Genomic DNA, 26446 nt, shown 5'->3' on the forward strand with positions numbered 1-26446 from the left:
CCGTGATCACCTGGATCACTTTGTATCCTATATCCTTAGCATAAGACATGCAAAATAAACATGGCAATTACACATCCTGTTTGCATAACTTAGTGCCATAACAAAGCATCATAGCTTCTAGGCAAAACTGCTGAGGTAGGAACTCAGAGGAACTTAATCCCAATGTTGTTGATAACTACAGCCTACACCAAAAGAGAACATAATTTCCTGTATGCAAAAGGACAGAAAAGTTTGCTGCCGAAAGACGGCCCAAAAAGTTTTGGAAATTAGAGATGAGCCAGGACACCGAGGAATGGCAAGAGCAGTTGTTGCTGCTTGTGATTTCATCCTGGAAAGCCGAGTCCAAGAGTGATGGATCATGTTGCTGAGACATGTGGGCCAGCCATGCACAAGGTGCCTTCCACCTGCATTTAGCCCAGCACTATACATGATCTGAAAAACCCTGTTGAGGCAGAGGAGCTTGTTGGATGAGGTATAGATTGAAACTAAGCTGAAGTTTCATGCTGCTTCCTGCAGCCAATGCTGCTAGTTTTGGCTGGAAGAACTCATGAAGCTGCAGCCTAACTCCCCCAGAGGTTTAGGGCAGCTGGCAGACCAGCCCTCTAGGAGATTGTAAGGTAGCAAAACCCGTGCTCTTTTGTCCTCTGCACCCAGTACCTTATGATGGTTCAAAACTGCTCTGTGAAATAGTTCGGGTGACTGCATGAGCCTCGCAGCTCTTCTAGCCCCAAAGCCTGGGATTTCACAGCAGGCTGGGGACAGCATAGGATTCAGCTGACCTGGTAAATGGTGGTATCTGGAAGAAAACAGCAGTGGCATCACAGGAACAGTTTGTTCTTCCCAACACTGTATCAGTCCTCCAGCCTAAAATGTTTATTCTTTTGCGGGGAAGTGACTTTTGCATCTGCTGTTTGCTTGCACACTACCAGCACTTTTTTAAAAGCAGGCAAAATGAGGAGTAGGGAAGTGCTTTCGGGACTGTAGCGCAAACTCCCCTCTTTCTGTTTTGAATTTGTGCAGAGCGAGTGGCGTGGACATTTTCATTCCTTTCCAAGGGGTGGTTCTGGCATGAATATTCCTGTCCATACCACAGTCCTAACACAAACAAGTTTTTCATACAGTGCTAATGAAAATGCCAAGTGTCTGTAAGAACCCTATGGGGAGCTAAGGACAACAGATCAGATAAATACCTGGCTGCTTGGGAGTGTTATTTTTTCCGCTGCAAAGGCTCTGTGAGCTCAGTGCCTGAAAAACAGGAGCTTTTAATATTAAGACAGGCTGGATGCTTGCATGCAGAGCTGGAGCCATTTGGGGCTGGGAGTGAGTCAGCCCCAGCAGCTGAGCACAGGGGCTGAGCGCCGTGTCTGCAGGCAGACAGGGGCGGAACAGCTCAGCAGGGAACACGGGCAGGAGGAGGGCTTAGCAAATCTGTAAAAAATGGAGCAGAGTGACCTCAGCCAGTACAATCTCCCTTCCCTTCTCCACCTTCTCAAGGAGAAACACGCTTGGGGCTGTACAAAGAGTGTGTTGTTATTGTCAACCATCATTCTTTCTTGGCAGAAGAACAGTTCCTTCTATCACCTCTTTATGTTTCTCCCTGCTCCTCTGGCCCCAAGGAACTTGTGGGTCATTATTTGGCACTAAAGTATTTCCAGTGTAAACTAATAAAAAAGTGGGGCAAAAGGCTTCTCATCCTGTTCTTTCTACATATTCATATGAAGAAGATGCATTGCTGCCTCTCTATGGCAGCAGCTTGTTTTCTGTTAAATTTTAGTCTTGTTTTTCTCAGCGTCCGGAGGGTAGTTGTCGTAATAAAGAGAGGAATTGCCTACAGATTGTCTGAATGCTTTTCACACACATCATGAAAACATCATCAGGTCTTTGTGTGTCAGTGTTGGAGGGGAAGGCACACATGGTGCTTGACTTAAAGACATTGAGCAATGAGAAAATGTGCTTTTATGCACTTAGCCCCCGGCAATGACTAATTATCATTTGTGCCAGCAAGTTCCCTACACAAACAGTTTGGTCACTACTTCCTGCAATTCTTCTATGTGAAGTTAAATTATGGATCATGTCAGACCAGGACTGACATCAGTGAGGGAAGATGAGTCTCCACCTAGACAAAGTATAAGCCTTTAGTTGCTGCCTTTATTCCCAAGGGAGGGCAGTCGAGCCTTAACTTCCCCCTCCTTGGGCACTGTGAGGCACATAAAGAGCAGTTTGGGCATGTTACCCGTTGGTGGTAACATATGAAGCGTGTCCTGGGAAAAGATGCTTCCATTTGGTATGGAAGTCCTTAAATATGGGACTTTCCTCAAAATTTTTACTCTGCTTCCAGAATAAAAAAGTTTCGAGTGGTTGTTGAGTGACATGTGTGGCTCATTTGTGCTCTGATTAAATCTTCATTCCTATCTGATAAGACATCTTTATTCTTGCTTTTTTCAATATGGGGAGATGTAACTCACTTAGCTGCAATCTACAGCTCCGCTCAGTTTTATTTGGTTGAATTTCTCTACATGTGGGGTCTTCTACCTCCATGGTGGAACTGCAAACAGCATGTGAATCACATGTATTTTAGGGCATTTTGCATGGTCAGAAGAATAAAAAAATTGTCTCAGAGTCAATCTGAATATGACCTGACATGAAATATTGCAATGTTAGACTTCATCTCTTATGTTAAGCTTTATTTTCCATTCTTTTATAGGCTGCTTTTGATTTCAGTCACGCTGCTGTCTATTTATTCTATACATCTCCTGTTGGTGTGTTCAAAGGAAACAGGTAATCTGTTTTACCATTTCAGTAGAATTGTAAAAACCAAGAGGTGAGAAGTGTTCAGATGAAGCCAGGTGCTTTGTGTGAGGTGGAGTTTCTGTCACTTTGCTGGCACGATAGGAAGGCCTGACACATTTTGGGTCAAAAGCTGAGAATTAACAGGAATTTGTGTCACAACAATGGAGAAGAGCATCATAATGAAGAAAAAAAACTTAGGACAAGGAGTGAATTCTTTTGCCTGGAAATGTTGTCTTCAGTGAGCTAGAAGGAACAGCTCATACAGTTTCTTTGCATTACAAAGTGAATTGGAAAAGAAACATAGTGTATCTTTGCCTATGATGAGGAATACATGAAAATACAATTTGTCCTTAATGGTTAGTGTGAAATTCCTGATAGCCTCTGTGGTACAGTAGTAGTTTTCCTAGAAAGAGAGAAGTGCATTTGTAACACAGATACACTATCAAAACACAGAAATTAGAAGTTTCCTACAGTGTTAAATGTCACTGTGCCCTGAAGTCCAAGAGTCTCTTTCCTTGTAAACAATCTCTGAAGCCATATTTTTTTTAATTATCTGTATACAAGAACACTGTAATATTTAAATATGCTATTTGATCACACATGAGTTACTGTTCTAGCATGTATAATATCGGCAACTGCCTGTTTAAACTAAGTACATGTGCCTCAATATGGACACATTTGTGCCGTGTTAGTTCCCAGAATCTGAGCCCTGATTTCTATGTTCCTGGTACATTTAAGCTCAAACTTATTTTCTATAAAAGCTTAAAAGCAGAAATGCTAGCTATAAGGAAATATAGAGAAAACCGAACAGTGTAACATCTGCAGTATTTCTCTTTTGATTCTGAGGTATCTCATGATCTTCACAATGCCCAGTCTTTTTCTCAGCCTAATTCACAGACAAGGAAAAAAACCATTTAACAGAAACACAAACCAATTAATAGGGGAGTTTCTTAAGCTTAACGGTTACTTAAAAAGAAATCTTAGTGATAATTTACATCTTTCTCTGTTTTTACCAAAAATATACCACACTGAGAATTCACAAGTTAGTGCTTTGTCATTAGAAGTTGTAAATAATCCTGTTAAAGGTGGCTGTCCCCATTTGGATCCTTCAGGGAAAGCAAGCAGAATTGCAGAATGGCAGTACTGTGTCTGCAATGGCCAGGCTGCCAGTGCTGACTTGTAGGTCCTGCTGTACCGGGTTTTGTCTGGAGAGGAGGCTTTCTATGTCATTCTCATTGCAGGCACCAGTTTATGCCAGGATGGGGATACCAGAAGTTAACATGTCACTAGAGGTACAGACAGACTCATTAAAGCAGTGCAGTAGTCTCATTAAGAGCTTCCATTTCAAAAGTGACTGGTAGCCAATGATAACATTTATAGAAGTCAAGAAAACATAAGTTACATAAGTTTCAGCCCTAGAAATTACAAGAGAGCTCCCTATTTACTTGCAAAGGCCAGTTTTGGCTGCACAGATGGCTGGTTAGCTGAAAAGGAATCGTGTTTCAACTCAACAGCTTTCTATTGTGTATTTTTTACCTTCCTCCTCTTTTCTTTTCATGCAGGGTGCATGGTGTATGAAAAGCTTGGTGAGCAGGTCTTTGGTACCCCAGGCAAAATGATTGTCTTTGGCTCTACATCTCTTCAGAACGTTGGAGGTAAAGGAAATGAGGAATATTAGAAAACAAAGCGCAGAAATATCTCAATAATGTTACAGCTACCAACAAGTCAGGTTCCTCCTTCTCCCCACGACATCTTGGGATCTTCATGCTGCTCAAGATAGCTGTGGCCGATGTTTTGCATGCAACCTTTTAAAAATGCTGTAATTTTACAGTGAATCACAGTTCAGGGTCTTCTATCATCAGACACCACTGTGGGAGAAGGTTCAGGATGCTTCTCTGTACTTATTCCATAAAATATCCATTTTCTAAACTGATCTTCTTCTTCCTCCAGCAATGTTGAGCTATCTCTTCATAGTCAAAAATGAGCTGCCTTCTGCCATAAAGTTTCTAATGGGAAAAGAAGAAACTTTTTCGTAAGTTGAATTAATTTTGTTGCTTAGACAGTAGAATTTAACATTGTGTAGTTAAGTTTAGGCATATGTTTACAAAAGCTCTTAAGTATTGGATACCCTGTAGGTTTGTCAAAGTAGAGTTTCACAGGAGTCTCTCAGGGGTTTCATAAAAGCCAAGATGATTTTGGAAAGGAAAACAAGATGGATAGGAAGTGAAAGTTAGTTGCTGTTTTTGCACAATAGATTTTCATGAAGAATGGTGATTTCTACTGGTGCCTCAGAGCGTTTTTGGAATTTTTAATTTTTGTAGATTTTAGAAGTACTTGTGTAGTGAAGGTAGATTTTACTGTAGCTGTACTTTCCCACACGCTGTAGCCTAATGTTTACATACCACGCCTGCTGCCCCATTTCATATCAATCCCTCTAGTGTGTTTAGCCTCCTTTCAAGGTAGAATGGTGGGAAAAAAACCATCTTTCATAGAATCCAATAATTTACAGTGTTAGGCAACACTTGAAAATATTGGGAGGAATGCAGGTTAAAGATATGTGTTTCCCTGCATTCTCAGCCTCTTGCAGAATTTTTGCCCCTGGAACACTGTCCCTAGTGTGAAATTCTTCAATATTAGCATATGACAACTGCAGAATATTATACTTAGATTTCTGCCACGTATCATTCCTTGAATTTACCAGTTTCTTTAATAGAGGGGGGGCATTTTTTTATAGTGGTAAATATCCCTCACTCTAGGTTATATAGTGTGCTGTAGTGCACAAGAAAGTGGTAGAGATTCCATTCCTCCTCAGGATATCATACTGAATTGGACCAAACAATGGAAATAGGTCATACAGAACGTCACTGACGCTGTCCCTTCTCCTCTTTCTTGCTTTCCAGCAGTATTCAAAGCACTTTGCTAGAGGAGATACAGACTTGGACTGGCCAGTGCATGCCAGCCCCCAGGAGTCTTGTTTGCCACTCCAGTCAAATGCCTGGGTGGTTTCCCAAATGAATTGTGATGCCTCTCCCTGCTCCACTGTGCTGTATGTGTGACTCTTTGCACCATCTTTCATTGTCCTGGCAGGGTGGCTTATAGCAGGTTACACAGGTGGTTGTTCTGCCTCTCAGTCACACTTACTGATCCCAGCAGTAGGGTGATATTTTGACTAGTGACTATGAAAATCTGCCATACCTGAGTCAGACTAGTGCCCTGTTTCAAGGGCTGGATAATTTAAGAGTCTGCAAAGTCGAGATGAGAACCCTTCTCTGCTTTTGTAGGAGCTTGTAGGGTAAGAAGACCAAAGATAGTTCTGTAAGTACAGCAGTCAAAGAGGGTGACTGAATGAAGGGAAAGCCAGAGAGCGTTTAAGGTGTGCTCATGGTATGTTTTTTTAAATGTTTTATGCAGGGCATGGTACGTGGATGGACGGATTCTTGTTGTCATAGTGACGTTTGGCATAATCCTCCCTTTATGTCTCCTTAAGAACTTAGGTAAGATGAAAATGCCATTTTGGGCATCATGCCACTGACAAAAAATAAGTTACTTTTCTATAGGCATCAAAATTTTTAGTGGTGATGTATTGGAGTTTGAAGTAAGATGCATACAGAGAATTGCATTGTCAAAAGTGTTTGAATCCACAGAGATGCTAGTAGGTACACAATGTGTTTTTATAAAACCATGTAACAACATTTGGCATCAAAGTCCAGTTGGGATCTTCCTTCTGAGAAAATAACCCAAACTCAGCTGATGTGACTTGTATCTGTGGCATCTGTGTCACATTCTGATTGCAATTGCACACTTGCATGTGTTTTTCAATTGTCACAACCTCTTTCAAAAGTAAAATTAATTAAACTGATGTGCAGATGACCCCAAGGAAGTCAAATGGGTCAGAGCAAGGCTCAGGCCTGACCAAAAGCTAGGAGATTTGTTATGTGGGAGATTTCCAAATGGGAGACTTCCATACCAACAGGACATGTTTTTGTCCTACCCAGAAGCTCAAATGCATATTAAATGTATCATGCATTTGAACTTTTCATGAAGAAGCAAAAGGAAGTAAAAACCAAGATAAGACTAATAAAATTATTTTGTATAAGATTTCCTTTTAATTTCTTTCAGGATATCTTGGCTATACCAGTGGATTTTCATTAAGCTGCATGGTATTTTTCCTGGTTGTGGTAAGTTCAGCTTGCTTTCTTTGTTGGATGACTCTCTTAGAACCATAGAGTCATTAAGGTTGGAAAAGACCTTTAAAACCATCAAGTCCAACTGTCAACCTAGTGCAACAAGTTCACCACTAAACTATATCCTCAAGTGAAATAGCCACACATTTTTTAAACACTTCTAGGGGTGGTAACTCCAGCACTTTCCTGGGCACTCTTTTCCGATACTTTACAACCCTTTTCATGAAAAAAATGTCCTAATATCCTATCCAAAACTCCCCTGGTGCAACCTGGGGCTATTTCTTCTCGTCCTGTCAATTGTTACCTGGGAAAAGAGACTGACACCGACCTCCTACAACCTCCTTTCAGGTAGTTGTAGAGTGATAAGGTCTCCTCTGAGCCTCCTTTTCTCCAGGCTAAATAACCACAGTTACCTCAGCAGCTTCTCATATGACTTACTCTCCAGACCCTTCACCGCCTTTGTCCTTCTCTGGACTCGCTTCAGCACCTCGGTGTCTTTTTTGTAGTGAGGAGCCGAGAACTGGATACAGTACTCAAGATGTGGCCTGGTTGTTGTCAAGTACAGGGGAATGATCACTTCCCTAGTCCTGCTGGCCACACTATTTATGATACAAGCCAGGATGCTCACAATTTCATTGATACTTTTATTTTAATTTGCTTTTTATTGCTATTTTAGCAATTAGCTATCTCCTGTTCTTGTTTTAGGTTATTTACAAGAAGTTTCAAATTTCCTGTGGTGTACCAGAGCTAAATGCAACATCTGTCCTATCAAATAGCTCAGCATATGAACATATGTGTAAGCCAAAGTATGTTATCTTTAATTCCAAGGTATGTTTCTTTTTATAATACTTATTTTTAATTCACATAATATGTGCACCTACACCCCATGTTCTTAATCCGACCAGTACCGCATAGGACCTGATTCTCCATGCTTCCATTTGTGATCCAATGGTGAATGCAAAATGGGTCTCTTTGCTTGGTCTTGCGGAGATGCCATGATGAATGTACCTCCTTGCAGTCTTGTCCTGCCCTGGTAGTAGACGTGCTAAGGCTATGAGTCTGAACTACCGCTGGACAATGAATGCTTTCTTCAGGAAATTTTTCCTTTCCACTGCTTCTTACAATCCATACTACAACTGTGCCTTTAGACTCTTGTTCAGCAGAAGCTGAGTAGGCCACACCTGCATCCAAAGCCCAGAAGTAATCTCTGTCCTTTTGCAGAAAAACCACTGCTTTGTGACAGGGTACATGGTTCTGTAGCCATGTGGTGAACTGGATTGCAAAAAGGATACAGCTGGAAGTTAGTCCAGCAAAAATTTGGTAGCCTTTCAGCTGCATGCTTCCCTCTGTCACCACACAGCTGCAAAAAAAGTTGGCCTAAGAGAAGGTGAGAGCTCTGGGAGCAGGAGGATGGCTCCTGTCAGCTGTGCTGGAATGCAGTGCTCCCAGTGAAACAGCTCCTTATCCAGCAGGGCATGGTCCTCAGGGCCTCACAGTCGCATTCGTAAAGAATACGCATGTGTAGCAGAGGCATGCAAAAATTAATTTTTTTAAAATTCAATCTACCAGCTTCAGTTGAAGAAGCCAATCCAAGCACTATTCTTTGGTTGGGGGAAACCATCACTCCAGATCCAGTGTGACAGAATAAGAATTAGTTAACTTGGTGTGTGCGATAGCAGCTTAAGTGTAGGTATTCCAAATAGTGTGGAAGGGCACCTTCTTCTACAGTGAGTCTCAGCATTTGCTGAGCTCATCTCCCGAGGTTTGCCCTCAGGGCCAATAGTTTGCCAATCATTTTCGCAACTTTGGTGCGTGAGAGGAGAAACAGGACAGTTTCACAGAATCAGAGGATAACTGAGGTTGGCAGAAACCACTGGAGGTCACCTGGTCCAACCCCCGTGCTGAAGCAGGGCCACCCAGCACTGTGTCCAGGCAACTTCTGAGTATCTCTACAGATGGAGACACCACAGCAGCAATGTGCTGTGAGTGAGCGAGAGGAGGTGGCAAAGCTGGGCAAGGAAAGACCACTGGAGAGCAAACAGTGCATTTACTAAATCTGTCAGGCCTGCGCTGTAGCACAGAACAGCTTCTGTGGGAAGGGGATGCCTGTGACCAGCACAAGATCTCAGAGGGTGGGACAGAGCTGCATGTAGGGATGGACTCATTTTGTCCTCGCAGATTCACGTGACCTCTGCTTGTACCCGTTCCCTCATGGAGAATGGAAGTGCCTGGGCACTAAGATCATTTGTGAAATTTGGCTGAGGACTGAAATCCCCTCAAGCTCTTAGTGGAGAAAGGGGTGAGGTACCCCTCAGAGGCCTCCTGCACTTCCTGGTGACATAATGGTCTTTCTCTTTCCCCAAGGAAAGCATGCTCCCTGCAAAGCCCTCCTAGTCCTTTTGTTGGCCTGGGAAATTAAGGGATTCAGTCTGGTACCTTAAATATCCATTTATTTGTAAGTTCTGCATTCCTGTTCTCTTTTCTTACAGTCTGGATACGGGCTTCCTCTTCAGGACCTCAGCCTTAGCACCACGGGTGCGCACCCCTCTCCATGCCAAGGCAGGGTAGCGTAGCGGTGACCCGCCATATGTCCCTTTTACGCGTGACACTGTGCTAGTAACCGTGGCAGTAACTGGGCAGGCAGACCCATCCCAGGGAGCAAAATCAGCAGCAGTGTGGCATCCAGAGCTGCGCTCTGCGAGCACAGTCAGGGCTGCACTTGCGCCACCAATGCGAAGACTTTGTCCTCGGGTGGAAAGCGCGCTGCTTTCTGTATTTCACTAAATGCGTGCTAATTGACAGGTCTTCTGCCTTCTCAGAAGGGCTCTCAATGTTTGGTTGAAGAATTCAACGAGCTGGGAGCTGAGGTAGTTGAACACGGAACATTTCTTCACACCAGTGGAGGAAATACTTCTTTTTAACTTCTTTTCTGAAATTCTCTCTGAACAGACTGTGTACGCTTTGCCCACCATTGCTTTTGCATTTGTGTGCCACCCGTCAGTCCTCCCGATTTACAGCGAACTTAAAGAGTAAGCCTTTCTCTTTCCTTTTTTTTTTTTTTTTTCTCTGTTAATTGTTTTGAACCATTTTACATGGAAAATGTTAGCACAGAGGTGCTCTGAGTCATTCGTGCCACTCAGAGATGTGCTTTAACAACACCCAGCAAGCCGATGAGCATGGCTGTCGGCTAGGAAATCTGGCCTCCCAGGCATGCCGTGCCGCTGGGGTGGGGGCGAGGGAAGTGGAGAATAATGCAATACTTGGGAGTTTTCTCTGGAAATACACAGCAGCCTGGGGAGAGCCAAGTTCTGCTGGTCATTATTTGGCATAGCAGAGGCGTGTGTTCCACTAATGGTGTTTGTTCCAGCGCAACTAAAAATGTGTTGCAGTACCAGGAAAATAAAAGTACTTTCAGCCTTGGTGATATTAAAAGAGCTTTGCTGGTACTGCTGTCTCACTGACACTTCTGACTGGGAAGGGCTGTGGGGAGCTGGAGACCAGTCCTGCTGGGACATTACTGGTAGCCCTGGGCAGCTACAGTGGGGTCCTGAGCTGCTGGGGAGCCCAGGGGAGAGGTCAGTCAGGCAGATCCCCGAGTGCCCTCAGGCCCCAGCTGAGTGCTTTAAATTTCAAGTGACTTTAGCAGGTTCACAGGTGCCTATTTAGGGCATCCTTGTGTGGATTTAAAAGTCTAAGTTAGGTACTGGAGTGTAAATATTTTAGAACAAATATCTAAAGATGAAATGTTTACACTGTACCTATTTTATAGGTCTGCATATATCCAGTATTTTCTACCCATGGGAACACAAATGTTTCTCTGCAGTCATTCAGAATGTTTCTGGGTTTTTTTCCTCTCTGTGTAATTTTATGCTTCTCTCATTTTGACCTTTTAATTTAATTACTGAAGTATTTTAGGGCTGTCCTCTCTCCACAGGGCTTCACTCTGTTTAAACAGGTATGGCCATGAAGCAGAGCCATAGGTCAGACCCACCATTTTTTGACTTAAGCCCCAAGTTAGGGTCCTTTTCCCCAGTCCTTTTCTTCCTCGTGTAACTCTCAATTAATTCTTGTTTTAAATGAAAATGCATTCGTGAGTCTCCCCAAAATTACCGTGCTTATGCAAAGACTTAAAACGTTTTGAAACAGCTATTGAAAAATCCAGCCCAATCATTTTTATGTGTTCTTTTTCTGTTCTTTCTCCAGCCGTTCACAGAAAAAAATGCAGTTGGTTTCAAATATCTCATTTTTTGCCATGTTTCTGATGTACTTTATGACTGCCATATTTGGCTATTTGACTTTCTACGGTAAGTATTCAGCTCTTTATTGATCAGAGTTGAAAGGGGATACGTGTAAAATCAATAATGTATCCCAGCTGGAAAGGAAAGTCCCATCCACTTATATTAAAATACTATTCCAAATAATTTTCCTTAAACTTTTCATATTGAAGGTATGCTTTTCCCCTTTGGATGAAAAGCACAAGTGAAAGTGTTATTTGCAAAAGGCATATTCAAAATATGAGGGAGAGATTTATTTAACAGAACTGGGGATTAGCTGGGGCCCACTAAGATTTTGTTCCAAGGTCCTCACCTGAATGACGTGTGCATTGGTAATGACTGAAGCATGTGTATTTGCAGAAAATTAGACAGATTTGAGAGCAGGTCCTAGGAAATGAGTAACAAATAGGCCATCACAGCTTTTTCACTTTTTTATTGACACTTTCAGCATAGAGACAACAGACCAAATGTTTTCCTTGTGTCCCTAGAGCTGACCTCTTTAGGTCTTGGTTAAACAAACTGGCAGTGGGGAAGCTTTGAGTATTGTCCCAGCTCAGCTACCAAAGGATGATTATTTCAGTGTTTGAGACTCGCACCCTGTCTCTTTTCATGCATATCAATTCTCTTAACAAATTATATTGTATCACTAAAGGGTACAATATGTATGCCCTAAAGGCGCTATTGTTAAGTAGAGTAGGATAAAATATGAATGTTGCCCAGGAAACTATTCCCATGTTCCAATAAAATGAGAATGTTGAAAAGCAGTCTCTTTTTCCATGGACCATTAAGGGGTTACAAGACAGGTGGCAAAGCTGATGTTTGCCTTTTACTTCAGTCACCATCAGTCTTCTCCACCCTATTCCAAGTGACCTTTTTGTTACAGCCTCTTCATTTATGATACTGTCCCTTGTAAGCCACCAGTTGCAAGAGAAAGAAAATAACTAAATATGAAATGTGGCATTTTTTTCCTTCAAAGGTTTACCTATCTCATATTTGTTTTCCCAAACTCTCATTCTAAGGCCTCGAGTATACATGTATTGAAGTAACTTGAGGTCGTTGTTCTAATTTTCCCAATAAAATCACAAATAGGCTGCAAGTGACAACAGCATCAGCTGTTCTCATCCAACTGCTCCCATCTGATACATTTTCCTAGAGATGCATCAAATTAGCTGCCCCGGGGAGCAAATGGGTGTAAATCAGCATGGACCCCTTCACTTTGGCAGGGAAGAGATTCTGATGTGATTGCCCCAGGGATCTGAGGAGGCAGATCCGTGGCGCTCCTCTCTGGGAATCTCCCACATCCCTCAAGGACGAGGGTCTGGAGTCCATGGAGGAGGTAGGGGCTGCGTCCTTCTGGCCCTCCTGAGGGGGAATGGTGGAGGAATCCCTGGGGTGTCTTGTGTGCGTCTTCCCACATCAGGCTCCCCAGCACTGAGCCCACAGACAGAAGCTGTGCAGCTCTGCTGGGGCTTCTGCAAGTGTCAGTGCCGTGACAGGCAGCAAAAAAGACACTGATTCCTCCACTTGGATCGTTCTTCCCCTTGAGACTGACAAGACCTTACATTTCCTATGTTCGGTTACAGTGTTCTAACCCTCTTCTCTACCCTTACCTGGGTAAGAACAGTATTTTTATTGTGACCATTTCTTCTTTGCACCAATAGTACTTGTCTGTTTGCTGTGTTCTCAAAAGTGTTGCAGTGATGACTATATTTACATTGCAGAATTACAGAAAAGAGGTGTTTTTCTTCCCCTAAAAGGTCACAGTGTGGTTGGGCTCTGTGGTGTATCTAGCTGAAAGGAAAACAGACCTTCAACTGTAAGCCTTGCCCTTCACTTCCTACCTGGCTGCAGCCCGTGAGCGGTACAGAAGTTGCAGTCTGTGCTTGCAGGAGCAGAGTAAGCTCTGTGTCGCAGAAGCTGTGCATGTGCCCGGCTTGAAAACCCCACTCCTGATCTGCAGGGAGGTGGGAGAGCATTTTCTTTCTCCTGGTGGGGATTCAAGCACTGCGTAGGTGGTGTTGGCCTGTGGTCTCTACCCAGAAAGGTGCCCTGGGGGGAGTGTAGGCATTTTGCCACAGGATAGATCCCTCTGCCTCCAGGAATACGTGAGGTTTTACCAAGTGCCAAAGATGGTAAATCAGACGTGGCTGTCGAGTTCCCTTTAAGAGCTGTTACGTTTTACCACCAGCTTTCTAAGATTAGCAGGCAGAAACAAAACATAAGCCTAAAAAGGGGCAGCAAGTATGTTTTGTGTCATGCTTAACAGCCCCCGCCTTAACTTATTGCTCATGGATATTTAAAACTTACAAAGCAAACGTGTAGATCCCTCAGCAACTTGGTTTTCCTCTTGGTTAGTACACGCAGACCTGCTCTGCACTATTTATCACAGCTTCAAGGAAACATTTTGGCAGGAGGTCATATTAAAATATTGCCAGCGCCTCCCCGTTAGGCACCCCCTGTGATTTGTCTTGGCTGCTGGGGCCGCCGGCTAGCGTGGAGCTGAGCTGCAGGCACTGCTGGCAGCCCTCAGAGGAGCTGCTGAGGGATTTCAGTGCAAATGTCAGTGTCCCACTGAGAGCTGACCCAAGATAGGCTTTGTTCTCGATTGAGAACAGGGGCACTGCTTTTCACTGGTAGTTTATTTGCTGTTAAGACTAATTTAGTTCAAAACCTTGCAGTTTATATTAAGTTCAGCCATTGCAGTGCATGTGTTTATTTTTATATCATTTGAAACTTAAAAAAAAGTCCATGGAACTAATTAAAAATAGCTTATTTCACTTTACCTATTTTTGTATCTATGTATATATGTAAGTAAGTTTTCGTGTATGTCTCACTGTTGTCTTTCCTACAGTGAAAATTACCTTAGACTTAGGCACGTGCTGTCTTGAATTAAGATGCATTCCTAAATCAGGCCTCCAAAGGATTAATCTGGAATAATGAGATCATTGAAATTTTGTTCAAAGCGCTGTTTTAACTCAAGAATGTTTCATTCCGTACTCTTTTGTTTACAGATAAATCACTTGTTGTTCAAGAAGGCTGTTGTTAAACAATGATTTTTGTGAACTAATTGCCTGTTTGCCGGAACACTCATCTTACTGTCTTTTCCATAGAGAGTGTGCAGTCAGATCTGCTTCACAAATACCAGAGCAAAGATGACATCCTGATCCTGACTGTGCGCTTGGCTGTGATTGTGGCGGTGATACTCACTGTGCCGGTCCTGTTTTTCACTGTAAGTAAAACTTCCTTCACAGTTGGGAAGTTGGTAAGAGCTGTGCACAGCACATTTCTTCAGACCACAGTCTAGCAGTTGCTGAGACCATAATGTTGCAGCTACTAAAAGAACTTGAGCTTGGATCAGTTTTTTGCACACCAGACTCCCACTAACTTTCCTGCACAGAGAAGTTCTTTATCCAGGAAATAAATAAATTGCTTTTGGTCTTAAACGTGTTTTAAATTGAATCCACAAGGGTTCTCTCTTCCTTCACATCACTTTATTGGAGCAGGCTCAGAGGTGAAGTTCATTTTTAAGTGCAGAAGGATTTCAAAAGATACATTAGAGAGGAATATCCTACTGCACATGCGTGTGTACCTACAGTTCGGAAATAACAAATTAATTTTAAGGATTATATCAAAGGACATTACATAAGACAATCTAAAATTTATGACAGATCTATGCAGCACTTGTCACATGAAGAAACAGTTCACATAAACATGGGAAGCACTGAATTGACTCGTAGACTATTCTTGACAGAGAAATTTCTTTCTCTCTCCTTACAGGTGCGTTCATCGCTATTTGAGATGGCCAGAAAGACAAAATTTGACTTAGGCCATCATGTTTTGGTTACTTTTGTTCTTTTGGTTATCATCAACCTGTTAGTCATTTTTATCCCATCCATGAAGGATATTTTTGGAGTTGTAGGTACAGTATCCTGGTTTTGTACTACTACTAAAAGACGGTTGCTAATCAGCAACACAATAATTAGCTGTTCCTGGCAGTTAACAAAACTCATTTATTTGAATTTTGCAGGGGTCACTTCTGCCAATATGCTGATTTTCATTCTTCCGTCGTCGTTGTATTTAAAAATTACACAGCAGGATGGATCAAAGTTGACTCAGAGGATTTGGGTATGCATTCCATTCCCATCAATGCAACACTTTCATCTTGTCATTCTTTATAATGTGCAAGGTGCAAAGCACATCTAATCTGAACATAGCTGTGAGCTTCTTTAATTACTTTCCCTCTGTGCTTCAGTCAGCTGGCAGCTGTGCTCACCCTTCTCCTTGGCTTACCCTGGGGGTCTCCTAGTGGAGGGGCCATATCATGCACAGCATCTCATATTTTGGGAGGCCCTTCTCTGCGGGCTGAGGGACTCTCCTGGCTTGCAAGCAGCAGCTCTGCAAGCAGCAGTAGCTGTCAGCAGGGTGCAGGAATCCCTCCAGCCACCTCAGCAAACCTTTCAGTCCAGAAAGCTCTCTCTTTTTTTTGTGAGTTGATACAGAAAGCGTGCAAAGTGCTCCATTTGTGGTATTCCTCAGTTTTCATGGACCAGAGTCAGACTTAAGGTGGCTCCACCAGAAGCAGCCAGCTGAAATGTTATGTTAGCCCTTTGGCATGCATGAGGAGATGGAAATGGGCCTTGGAAAGATTTCCTATGAGCCCCAGAAAGAGCTGAAAAGATGCAACACTGTGTATTCCCAGCCTAATGGGGCATGCACTGGAAGCGTTGCAAGGTCAGGCCTTCCTTTTCTGAGCAGACAGGCAGGAAACATGTGTTTCACTTGTGACTACATCCACAGATCCCATGACGAAAGGGCTGAACTTTGATGAACACATATCTGCTGGGAAGAATATACTGATTTCCTTGAGGCTTTGGAAAGAGCAGAGCTGATCAGTCCTAAAAACAGACTCACTTAATCCTCTTTAGGGATGATCAGTGTTTAGGAAGTGAATTGAAAGAAGAAAAAAGATTGGTTTGATGCTCAGCGAGTAATTATTAATGATGCTAATCTGTTTAATTATCTATGGGTCTTGTCTCTGCCAGAAGTGCTATTTCATTTTAATTTTCTCTCCTTTTTTTTGTTTCAGGCTTCTCTTTTCTTGGTGCTGGGGATAATGTTTTCCCTAGTGAGCATTCCCTTGGTCATCTATGACTGGGTACAATCGGGAGGCAGTGCTGAAGGCCACTGAAGTTCACCGCCTTCTGAAGAGAAGACACCCCTGTTCGCTATACACCAAAATCGCAACCATCCGTTCTGTTATCTATTCCATTTTTTGTGAGTTTACTCAAGTCAAATCCAAATAATTACTATCCAGTACTGATATTACTGTAATGGGTGTATTTTCTTGAAGAAAACAGACCCATATTTCCAACAGACATATCACTCTGGTCCCCAGTACTGAGTTACCAGATCAGCGATAAGTCTCTGTTAATTGTCTGTGAGACTATATAGAGCATTGCTCATAGGAATTCATCACAATTAGTTTCCCCTCTTCCACCCATGTACCGCATTGCTTCATTGTTGTCCTTAGCCCTTCAGCCACAAGTTCTGCTCCTTTAGGGCAGCAGCACCTGTTGCTATCAATTCCCACTGGAGTGATGTCCATTCACAACCTTCCCTCCCTCTTTTAGCCAAAACTCTGCTCTTGAATTGTACACATCTAGTTCGTTGGTTTGTTTGTTTCTTCTGTTGCAGTTGCAGGCACCATTTGCCTCACTGGGTTAAGTGTAGCATTGTGGATACAGGCGTGAAAAGCACCACGAGAACATAACTGAGTGCTGTATAAGTGTAGGTCCTAAATCTGGTGCTTCTCTCTGGTATTCTGGCGGGGGAGTCAGCGGCCTGTTCGTGGCTTTTGGGAACAGACTGTGTGTGTCTTTGTGATGGGCTGCTGGGAGCAACAGAAGGATGGCTACCACCATGAGCCACCGTTCCCCTGACACACTTCAGTTGGAGGCTGCCAAGAACTAGCTTTGAGCCCAAACCATGAGTACTTGAGCCTGAAGAGAAGCAGACGTTCAGAAATTTCCATGGGAAGTCTGCATTTTCTTCAGCGTTAAACTGTTCAGTAATGCCCCACTCCTCTCAGAAAAAAAGGTACCAAATTCCAGTTTTATTAAAACCTAGACATTTAATCATACCTCATGCCTTTTCCATTCTAAGTTTCATTTGTTCATACCTTACCCTCCTCCCACTGAAGTTAGCAGGGCCTTTGACAGCAGTGGGAGCAGGATTGGACTCACTCTCTAGTGGAAATTGAAATCTGTAACATTTCTTTAAGTGAACTTTAAAAAGAAATACTTTTTATATTTAAAAGGTTTCATTTACATTTTTCATCAGTTCTCCATTACAATTAAAAGACATTCAGTTACTACTAGCAGAAACACTGTAACTTGCATCCATTGTCCACAGAATAAGCATTTGCCTAATGCCTTATAGCTGGTGTAGAGAACTACTTGTAGAGACTTAAATGCTAAGCAGGTGATTGTTCACCACCCTGAGCAGACATCTTCTATTACTGCACTGCCAGCAGCATAAATGTGTGCACTTTGTGTTGTTCACCCTGCGAGCCAAAAAGTGTCTCAGAATATGAATGTGGCTCCCACTGAAAGCACTGATGGCTAAAGGGAGCCCCAGTCAAGCCCCAGGGCTGAGTGATGCCCTCAGTATGCTCGAGCCATATCTCTCAGTATGTGGTAACCCTCTTGTTCCCAGTAGCTGGTTCATTTACAACTCCCATTGTAACTGTGGAAGCATACTGTCATCAGCTGTGAGGAACCTATCATTGCAGCTTGCTCTTTTTAAAGTTAGGGATGGAGTATTTGGGGTCTTGGGACCTCTGTGAGCTACTGAATTGCCTCAGTTGCCATGACTTGAAGTCACTGAGAGTTGGGACCACAGAGCGCATCTCAGGACCTTGAAAGTTGGTTTCTAAGGGTAACATCCAGAGAGGTTACTTTGGGACCTTCCTTAGAATTTGGGCACGGATCTGCAGTGTTCATGCTGCAGAAACTAAGCCTGCTAAGCCCAGGCTTCCAGATCTGTACCTCAGCCCAGGCAGTGAGGTGCCTGCCTCTGATGATAACTCCACTGTGATCCAGAAATAAGGCAGAGTGCACTCCACAGGCTGCCCAAGTCCTTGGAGTAGCCCAGCAGCAAGAACAAAACTGGAAGCCTTCTCCCTTCAGGCAAAGTGACCTGCTAGACTGCAGTGCAGGGTTCCTCTATTCTGCCTTCCTTCTGGTCCCTGAGACTTTCACTCACAGGCTCCCAGCAAGATCTCCAGTGTGGCATCCTTTCTCCCAAGGACCCCCTAGCCCAGCCTTTAACACATGAACTGCTGAGATACCTGGGACTGCTGGGCTAATGTCCCTTGTGCTTTCCTTTGGCTGGTCTCAGACCCTTGCCTGTGATGGTGCAGGTTACCAGCTATCTCTGTGCCATCTCTTTATGGGACTGATCCCTGCCCTTATTCACAAAGAAGTCCATACCATAGCCTACAAGACCAGGTGTTAGGCAAGCTCTGGGGAGAAGAACCTATGCTTTGTTCCTATCTCTTTGCACCTCATTCACCATCTTGGATGTAAGTTTGTGGTTCCTCTTTTGCAGGCACCCAATCCTCAGTGGTCACTGCAGCTGGAGCCCAGCATCTCACTCCATTCTCTAACTCAGCTTGCTGAGGTCACATTTCAGGTTTTGAGGTGCCTTATAATCTCTCTGGATCTTATCCTAAAAAACCTAACTCAGACCTGAGGATGCTGTACAGTGTTATCCTTAAGATGCTCCAGGGTTCTTCTACTTTCCTCCCCGCTTTATCCCTCCGCTACTGATTAATGAGCAGCATTGCTCTGTGCATCAGGGGTTGTGAGAGAGGAGATCCTGGGAACAACTTTCAAGTACCCAGGTATGAGCTAGAGGTCTGATCTGCTGCACAGGGTTCCAACAAGGTCTCCTCTGTGACATCTCCCTCCTCTCCCTCCCTCCTGTAGTCTTCTATTTGAAATACCAACCACTGAGTTTTGGCACCCAACTTCCTTCGACTGGAAGGGCTGTTGGGTCACTAATTGCTCCTTGTATCTTCCTAAAACTCTTCCATCACTATTGCTTTCTCTCCTCTTTGCTGTTCTGCCTTCTCCTTTTTCCCAATTATTTGTATACTGGAGTTTTAGTGAATAAATAGGGAGAATGAGCTGAATATGCATAGAGTGAAATTACCCAAGGTACTGGACCACCAAAGCATATCTTAGATACTGAAAAATAGATACCCAAAATATTAAGTCTTTAAACAGACTTTGTTTCTGGGTCTCTTAACTAGGAAAAAACCAAACCAAACCAACAAAAAACACGAAAAAAAACCCAAAACAAAACAAAAAAGAAAAAAAAGGGGGGAATATTGCTTAAACTGATTTACTGGCATCATATTTATAGATATTTATGGAAAGGAATCGTGTTTATTGATGTCTGTGGTAATGAACGTGAAATAACGTGCTTTTTGTTTTCTCATCAGGTTTATACATTCTTAACAGAATGCAATAGACCCTGCTGTAACTGTCAACATCAGTGATGGATGACAATATTTGTTTGAGGTTATCTGTAAAATGTACTGCTGTTATTCAGTTCATTTGGAATAGTGAACCTGTAGCCAATGATTGTATGAGTCCCACATTTTAGCTAGGATTTTAAAAGCACAGTGAAATGCTATACGAGTTTCTCTGTTGTTAAATTAATAGGATCCAGAGTACCATATCTACTTAGTAGGGAGTAGCATGCTTTCTTTTCATAGAGAATTTATCACTATTGTGAGCACTGCAAATGTCATAGACTGGATGCAGAATTGCTCCTAATAACTGCAACAAAAAAACTTTAAAATTCCCATTTGCATAATCGCAACAATCGAGTGGTAAGGGACAAGGAAGGACTAATCAGAAGCAGGGACTACTAATGAGATTGTAAGAGTTAATCCTACACTTAAAAGACGGCCTTGCTGCCTCTCCTAGTCCACAGCACATCGCAGAGAAAATAGTCATGGGCTTAAAACAACAGTAATACAGCTGCCCTTCTCTGTCCCATGGCACACATGCCTAGTAAGTAAAACACAATAAATTGTTATTTGGGAACAGTTTCTCAGGAGCAGTGACCTCTCTGGGCGATGCTTGCTCCTGGTTGAAGGGCCAATGCCAAATCCGTGCACCAGCACAGACCTTTTGTAGAGCTGACTTGGACCAAGTGGTGCCTGGCCCATGTGCAGGCCTAGGGCAGAACAGCTGGTCTCCTGTGAAGTCAAGGATGGAGATGCTCATCTGCTCCCGAGGGCTGCTCTTCTGAGGCACATTCGAACCCACAGCCTGTGCTTCACTTGCACTAGGCCACATGTGCAAGTGTGGGTTCGATGTCCATGGATTGTGTCCATACATCTGCCTTACAATGCATAAGCGCAACACAACTCTGATACTGAGTATTAATAGTAACAAATAATGGTATCTCTAGCTCATCTTTAAATTAAAAGGTTTCTTTGCTTGAACCTTACATTAAGGCTAAAGAGCATCTCGGTCAAAACAAAACTCTTTCCATGTGGTGGTGTCCCACGTCCAGTCCTACTGTCCCACCCCAGTGCCTGCAGGAGAAAGGCACCACAGAATGTACTCAGCTCCATCAGCAGCTCCAAGAGATGGCTTTATCAACTGGCGCCAGGGTGCTTTCCTAAACAAGTCCCCAGAACCCTTGGCGCTGGAAAATCCTTATTTCCTATAACGTACACAAAGAATGTTTTATTTGTATCTAATGTAAGGATTTCTGTAACAAACTGTGAAAAAAAAAATTAATTAATAAAAAGTACAGGGCTGGAAAGGTCTAGAATTCACAAATTGTACACATGCCTATGTTTCTCAAAACAAATCTATGCAGTTGTGTTGTATTGTAGGAAATTTCAGTTTAATGTATATATATATTGTAAATAAATAGGATGCTGTATATTTTTGCAGTTGTTTTTCCCCTATGATATAGAAGTGTTGAGATAGACTCTGCATATTAAGAGTAATTTAAATAGAAATACAAATACTTTAGCTTCTTAGAAAAATGCATATCCTTTTCTTTCTCCCAAGAGTTCACAAGTTAAATCCTAAACTTGGAATTACAATTGCATCACTAATGTGACAAGAAAAAGAAAAATAAAAGATCCAGTGAAATTGCTAGGATTAATTCCAGTGCATGACTCCCTGTTCTCTCAAGAGCAAGTTTGTCAGTCTTCCTGCTGGGTAAAATATCTCCCTTGTAAAGGGCCCCTTTGGTATGCAGGTACCTCTTATATCCCAAGCTGAGATCAGGTGTAGTAAAGTGTTGAAAAGGCGTTATGCAGAAACCATGACAAACTGCAACCAGCAGTCTGACCCAGCGTTATGCCATGTTGCTTCTAGGCATATATTTACCCAACTAGGCCAAACAGGTCAGGGCAAAACTTCTGTATTTCCATTTTCAGCTACAAGAAATGCCTGTACTTCAGGAAAAAAAAGTACTGCAAGCAAGGCGTGGGCAGCAACCAGAACAATTGGTGCCATTTCTAGCCCCCACCCTTCCTGCAGAGTCCTGTGGCTGCTCCTCCGCCACAGACCCTGCTGCTCTCATGCAACCAAAACACTAATGCCTGAGGATGCCAAGAACATCCCCAGCCAGGGACTGCTTGCACATCCCACCCTGTGAACAGGCAGAGGCCAGTATTTTGGTCATGGGATAGCTGCGTGTCCAGGGGTGAGGGTGATGGGAGGGAAGAGCTGTGTATGTCCCAAGAGTGCCTCCATCAAAAGGCCTTGTATAGCCTTTCTCACTGGTAAAGCATGGAAACATGTTTTTTTCAGGATTGCTGAAAAATGGAGGTTAAGGAAATGCATCTAAAAATAATTGTATTTTTTTTCCATGTTTACTTTGTGAGCTTGGATGAAAATGAGACTTGAAATAACATTTGCTTTCACCATGAGCACAAATTGAGGGAAAAAACCTATATACAGTCAGTTCAAGAGAGCTTTTCAAGTTAATACAAATGTACATTTTATTTTCAGTGTTATAGCCAACAAAATATAAACTGTAAAGGTATTTTTCCACAAGACTTGAACTTAAACTTGTTTATAGAAACCTGTTTTTAGTGTCCCAATATATGTTATGGCTCACCCAGATCCAGTATAAACAATGCTGTTTGAATGATGTATGCTTGATACAAGCTCGCCTGTAATAGATTGTTGAAGTGAGTCATTGGTAATATTTTGCTCCTGTTAACATCACCTGTTAACTTTGTGCTGCTTATATCCAAATAAACAACGCAGTTTTTCAGTTTCTGTGTGTAAATAAAAAAAAAGTATTGAGTTCTATAATCTATCTGTTAACTCTATAGTTTTTAAACATTAAAATTGTGATCTAAACTAATGTTAAGACCATACTCATTCTTTCAAAGGAATGCCTGTGTATCATTTTAATGATTTGAATAGCATATGGTCCCTGCTGTTTATACAAGTATTTTCACTGAATTTAGGGCATGCAGCTCTTGCGAAGCCAGCTATATTAGATTCGGTGCAGTATATGCAGCACAGTATCAATAAACATCTGTGGAGCATTAAAGTGAAGTTTCTGATACAGTTTTAGAGGGACCTGAAGCTGGGGCATATGATCACCGCAGTCTGGGGTTGCTGAAGATGATAGCATTCCTAAAAGACAGTACTTGTTTCTGCCTGTTCTTTGAAGGCTGCAAGTGCTTGCCAGTCTGTTTCAGGGTCAAGTCAGGCAGTTTAATTTCAAGGGCTGCTGTTAAAGTTGGGTTTGAGTACAGATGTCAGACTGGTACCTGGAGTGACTAAGCCTTTGCCAGACTTTCTCTGTCTGCTATGGATGCAGAAGCCATTAGCAGATGTATGAGGAGATTCCCAAAGACCCAATTTCTTAAGCATTCCCAGATATATCTGCCAAAGTGTCTCTGTCAGAGTTTTAAAGGTTCTGGAAATTGCTAACTTTTTTGCCTTTGGCAACAAATTTTACTAGTGCTCAGGTTGTAGTGAACACCCACAAAAACACCTTTTGGCTTGAGTCCTGCAAAAAACTGAAGAGCTTACTTGACTGCATGGGATGAGTACAGCTCCCCAGGTCCCTCTGCAGGAGAAGTGACGGGAGGATTTATGTATCAGAGGATCTCTGGCAAGCCCTTGCCAGGTCCCCAAGCCCAGGGACGTGTCTTAAACCGTAAGTCAGGGAGTGCAGAGGTACAAGCTTCTGCACTGACCTGGTGTAATAGCCCCTTCTGTTTGGCATACCTTTGCACCCACTTCTCTATCCAGCCAAGCATAATCATCTCATAGCCATACCTTTAGACAGGAATATCATTTTTGGAGCAGAGGGAAAAGCAAAGACTACAGTTATTTTTTTCCTTCCTTGCAGAGACTACAACAAACATATGTTGCCTTCTGCAGTGCAGTCTGACAGCTTCACCTGAAGTTCACCTAAAACCACACGACCTAACACCAATCCCTTTTCCAGCCACACAGTCCTACCTTTGGCTTGGCACCATCTTCTTGTATCCCAAAGGTCAAACAGATCTCTTGAGTTCATCTGACCTGTCTCTATTTGGGAGTGTGTCATGGGTTTGCCCACAGTGAAAAAATGAGGGAAAATTGCTATTTCCTAGGGCAGGCAATGCAGCTTTGTCTGAAGGAAGAGATTCCCCCATATGGTTCAAGTGGGGTCTTAGTTCGACTTAAATTCATGTAAAATTGCAATTTATCTTCAGGCTGAAGCCCAAATTTAAGCAACTGTCAAGATGTCTCATTCTGCAATTTGCTAAAAAGAGCTAAAAGTGAGCACTCATGCCAACTTTAAGAAATGTGGAAAAAGTGGAGATGGTAGGAACAGGGGTAAGTGATAAGCCCATTTCCAAAACTTTCTGGCCACAAACACATAATGACCTTAACATGGGCTTTGCTTCTTACATCCTGTTGTCCCCAGACCCATGCAAGAGAACAGCACCATTTGCTTTTGCTGTCGGTTGTGTTAAGTATCTCTGGTTCAAACCCCAAGTTCCTAACACGGATCCCAGTGTAGTTAGACATAAGTTTTCAAGCCGCCCAGCATCTGTGTTTTGCTAATATTAAGTGCCATACATTTCTCTTTCAGCTTATAGTTATGGAAAATGGAGACTCCTAAAGATGTTGCACTGCTAAGTGCCATGGCACTGGCAAGGGACGGTGCTGCTGGCTTAGTGTGCCTCAACCTTGCCATGGTTCTCCACTTGAAAAACATCTGGTTACTGGTTTTCTTGGAAGAAGGTGTTGGTCAGCTGAGACTTCGACAATACAGCTAGGCAAGTAAACTATGATGGGCTGGGGTGGCATCAGCCAGCCCTGTCTGAGATTCAATCTGCAGAGCAAAGCCACCTTGTGAGTTCCCTGAGCTTATGGGCTAAAGGAAGTTGCTGTCTTGGAAAAATGGAGGAAAGCGTATCATCAACATGAGTCAGAATGTATCCCAGAGACGAACCACATCCCCTCCTTAGAAAATGCCTGACTTAAAGTCTCAGGTCCTTTTCCCAGAGGTAACCAGATCCCCCTCCTCCTGCCTGCCATGTACTCTTGAAAGAGCATTTGCCCAGTGGGCAGCAAACCTTAAGCATTATCCTCTTGCCAGTTACAAAAAGCTGGTAGAATTTACCTCGTTTTTTGTGGAGATCATTACTTCAGACTAAATCCTTCAAATGGACCAGGTACTGACCATGCCCTTGACATGCTCCCATGTGCTTCCTTCCTGGACACCTTTTGGGACCCATTGTAACAGCCCAGGCTCGCTCTACAAGCTCATCAAAAGGGTTTTATGTTAAAAATATACAAGGCTCCAAAAATTTACCTGCTGGATTTATTAAAAGGGCCTTCAGTTCTTTTTATACCTTGAGAGAGAGTGCAGGAGTAGACACTACACACATTTCTCGAGAGGTCAAATAACACACTTTTACTGGCAAACTAGAAAACAAAGGAATTTGGCAAAAATTTAAGGGCAGCATTCAAACAAAATAAAGCATTTCACAAAACATTGACTTAGCACATGCTAACCCATACAATTTAGCAAAATCCAACCCATCCAGCCTTAAATTACCCAAATATCAAGAAAGGAGATTAGAAGAAGTAAAGAGAGAGAAAAAGAGAAAATTATAACTACTGCCTTGTGTCCTGTGTAGTTTTCAGGTTCCATATGTCCTGATGGTAGGGTCATGACCACATAAGGACTTCATGGTGTTGGTATTATTTGCTCTGGCCCTCTGTGGCCACCCCGTTCAGGTGGGACCTCTGGCTCACTAGCCACTCTGGGGCTGGACTGGGGCTCCAGAGCAGGGTATGGGGTGATGCTCCCGGTGTGCCAGTGACTGACAGCTGTGCCAAACGCTCTCAAGGAGGCAGGGTTATGGGGGAGCACAGCACCATTCCACCTTGGCAGAACCCAATCTCCCCCCACACACAGAATTGTTCTGAGCCAGTGAATTTCTTTAAGTCCCTCACACCCATGCTCAGGTAAGTTCCCAAAAATTGTTCTTTCCAAGTCCCTTTGTTTTTCCAGCAGTTCTCACGTTACATAAGCTTTGCAACAGCTAGACTGTCCACATTACTGCCTTGTACAGACCTGCCCCACAGCCTAGGCAAACCTGCTGGCTCCTCTTACCTTGCTTAGGAGGGATTTGCTCAGCCATTCCCCTTGCGCAGCAAGGGTGGCAACCACCGTTGTGCAGAGGTGTTTGACAGTGATTAGAGACGTGAAAACCAAGTACCAGATGCAGGAGCGGCTGCCATTTCTCCTCTTCAGGCTCATGCCAAGAGCTTGTCCTGATGAGCAGCTGATGAGGATGAGAGAGGATGATCTGTTGGCCAGATATCTCCCCAGCCACCGGGAGCAGCCCTTCAGAGCTCCTGGATTTGCAGAGATGGGACAAGTGTGGTGCTCAGCAGCACCACCACAGGAGCCAAGTGCATTGAGGATAAAAAAGCAGTTGTTCTATCCCAAGTAATTATAAGGGAATATAGCAGAGTTAGGCACCAAGGTATTGGAAAGTGTTATGATAAGAAAGAAACTCAAGAAGAGGGTGGAGAAATTTTTACGATGTGAGATCAGATTAATGACCTGTACAACAGCTGCAGTAAAAACAGCAGCATACAGATGCTACAACATTTGGAGAACACATTT

The 26446-nt window shown here is 43.1% G+C and overlaps 1 protein-coding gene across 2 annotated transcripts in view; it reads left to right on the forward strand.

Moving 5' to 3' along the window:
• The window catches only part of SLC38A1 (solute carrier family 38 member 1), a 42072-nt gene extending 19502 nt beyond the window's left edge, over window positions 1-22570 (forward strand). The window contains exons 5-17 of one of the 2 annotated variants that reach the window (XR_003572274.1): window positions 2705-2778; window positions 4353-4445; window positions 4741-4822; window positions 6202-6284; window positions 6910-6968; window positions 7680-7802; window positions 9924-10003; window positions 11178-11278; window positions 14359-14477; window positions 15026-15167; window positions 15276-15373; window positions 16335-16522; window positions 19755-20238. Coding sequence is in view for 1 of the 2 variants with exons in the window: in XM_027892903.1 (XP_027748704.1) it covers window positions 2705-2778; window positions 4353-4445; window positions 4741-4822; window positions 6202-6284; window positions 6910-6968; window positions 7680-7802; window positions 9924-10003; window positions 11178-11278; window positions 14359-14477; window positions 15026-15167; window positions 15276-15373; window positions 16335-16436 (1156 nt within the window). In the remaining variant the exon portion in view is untranslated. Of the gene's footprint in view, window positions 1-2704; window positions 2779-4352; window positions 4446-4740; window positions 4823-6201; window positions 6285-6909; window positions 6969-7679; window positions 7803-9923; window positions 10004-11177; window positions 11279-14358; window positions 14478-15025; window positions 15168-15275; window positions 15374-16334 lie in introns of both variants that reach the window. The other variant, XM_027892903.1, reaches the window with a different exon arrangement.
• The last annotated feature ends 3876 nt before the right edge of the window (window positions 22571-26446 follow it).

Source organism: Empidonax traillii, unplaced genomic scaffold (genome assembly GCF_003031625.1).
Source record: "Empidonax traillii isolate 1590-97213 ecotype Southwest subspecies unplaced genomic scaffold, ASM303162v1 scaffold374:size1477467, whole genome shotgun sequence".
Classification (NCBI taxonomy): Eukaryota; Metazoa; Chordata; class Aves; order Passeriformes; family Tyrannidae; genus Empidonax; species Empidonax traillii.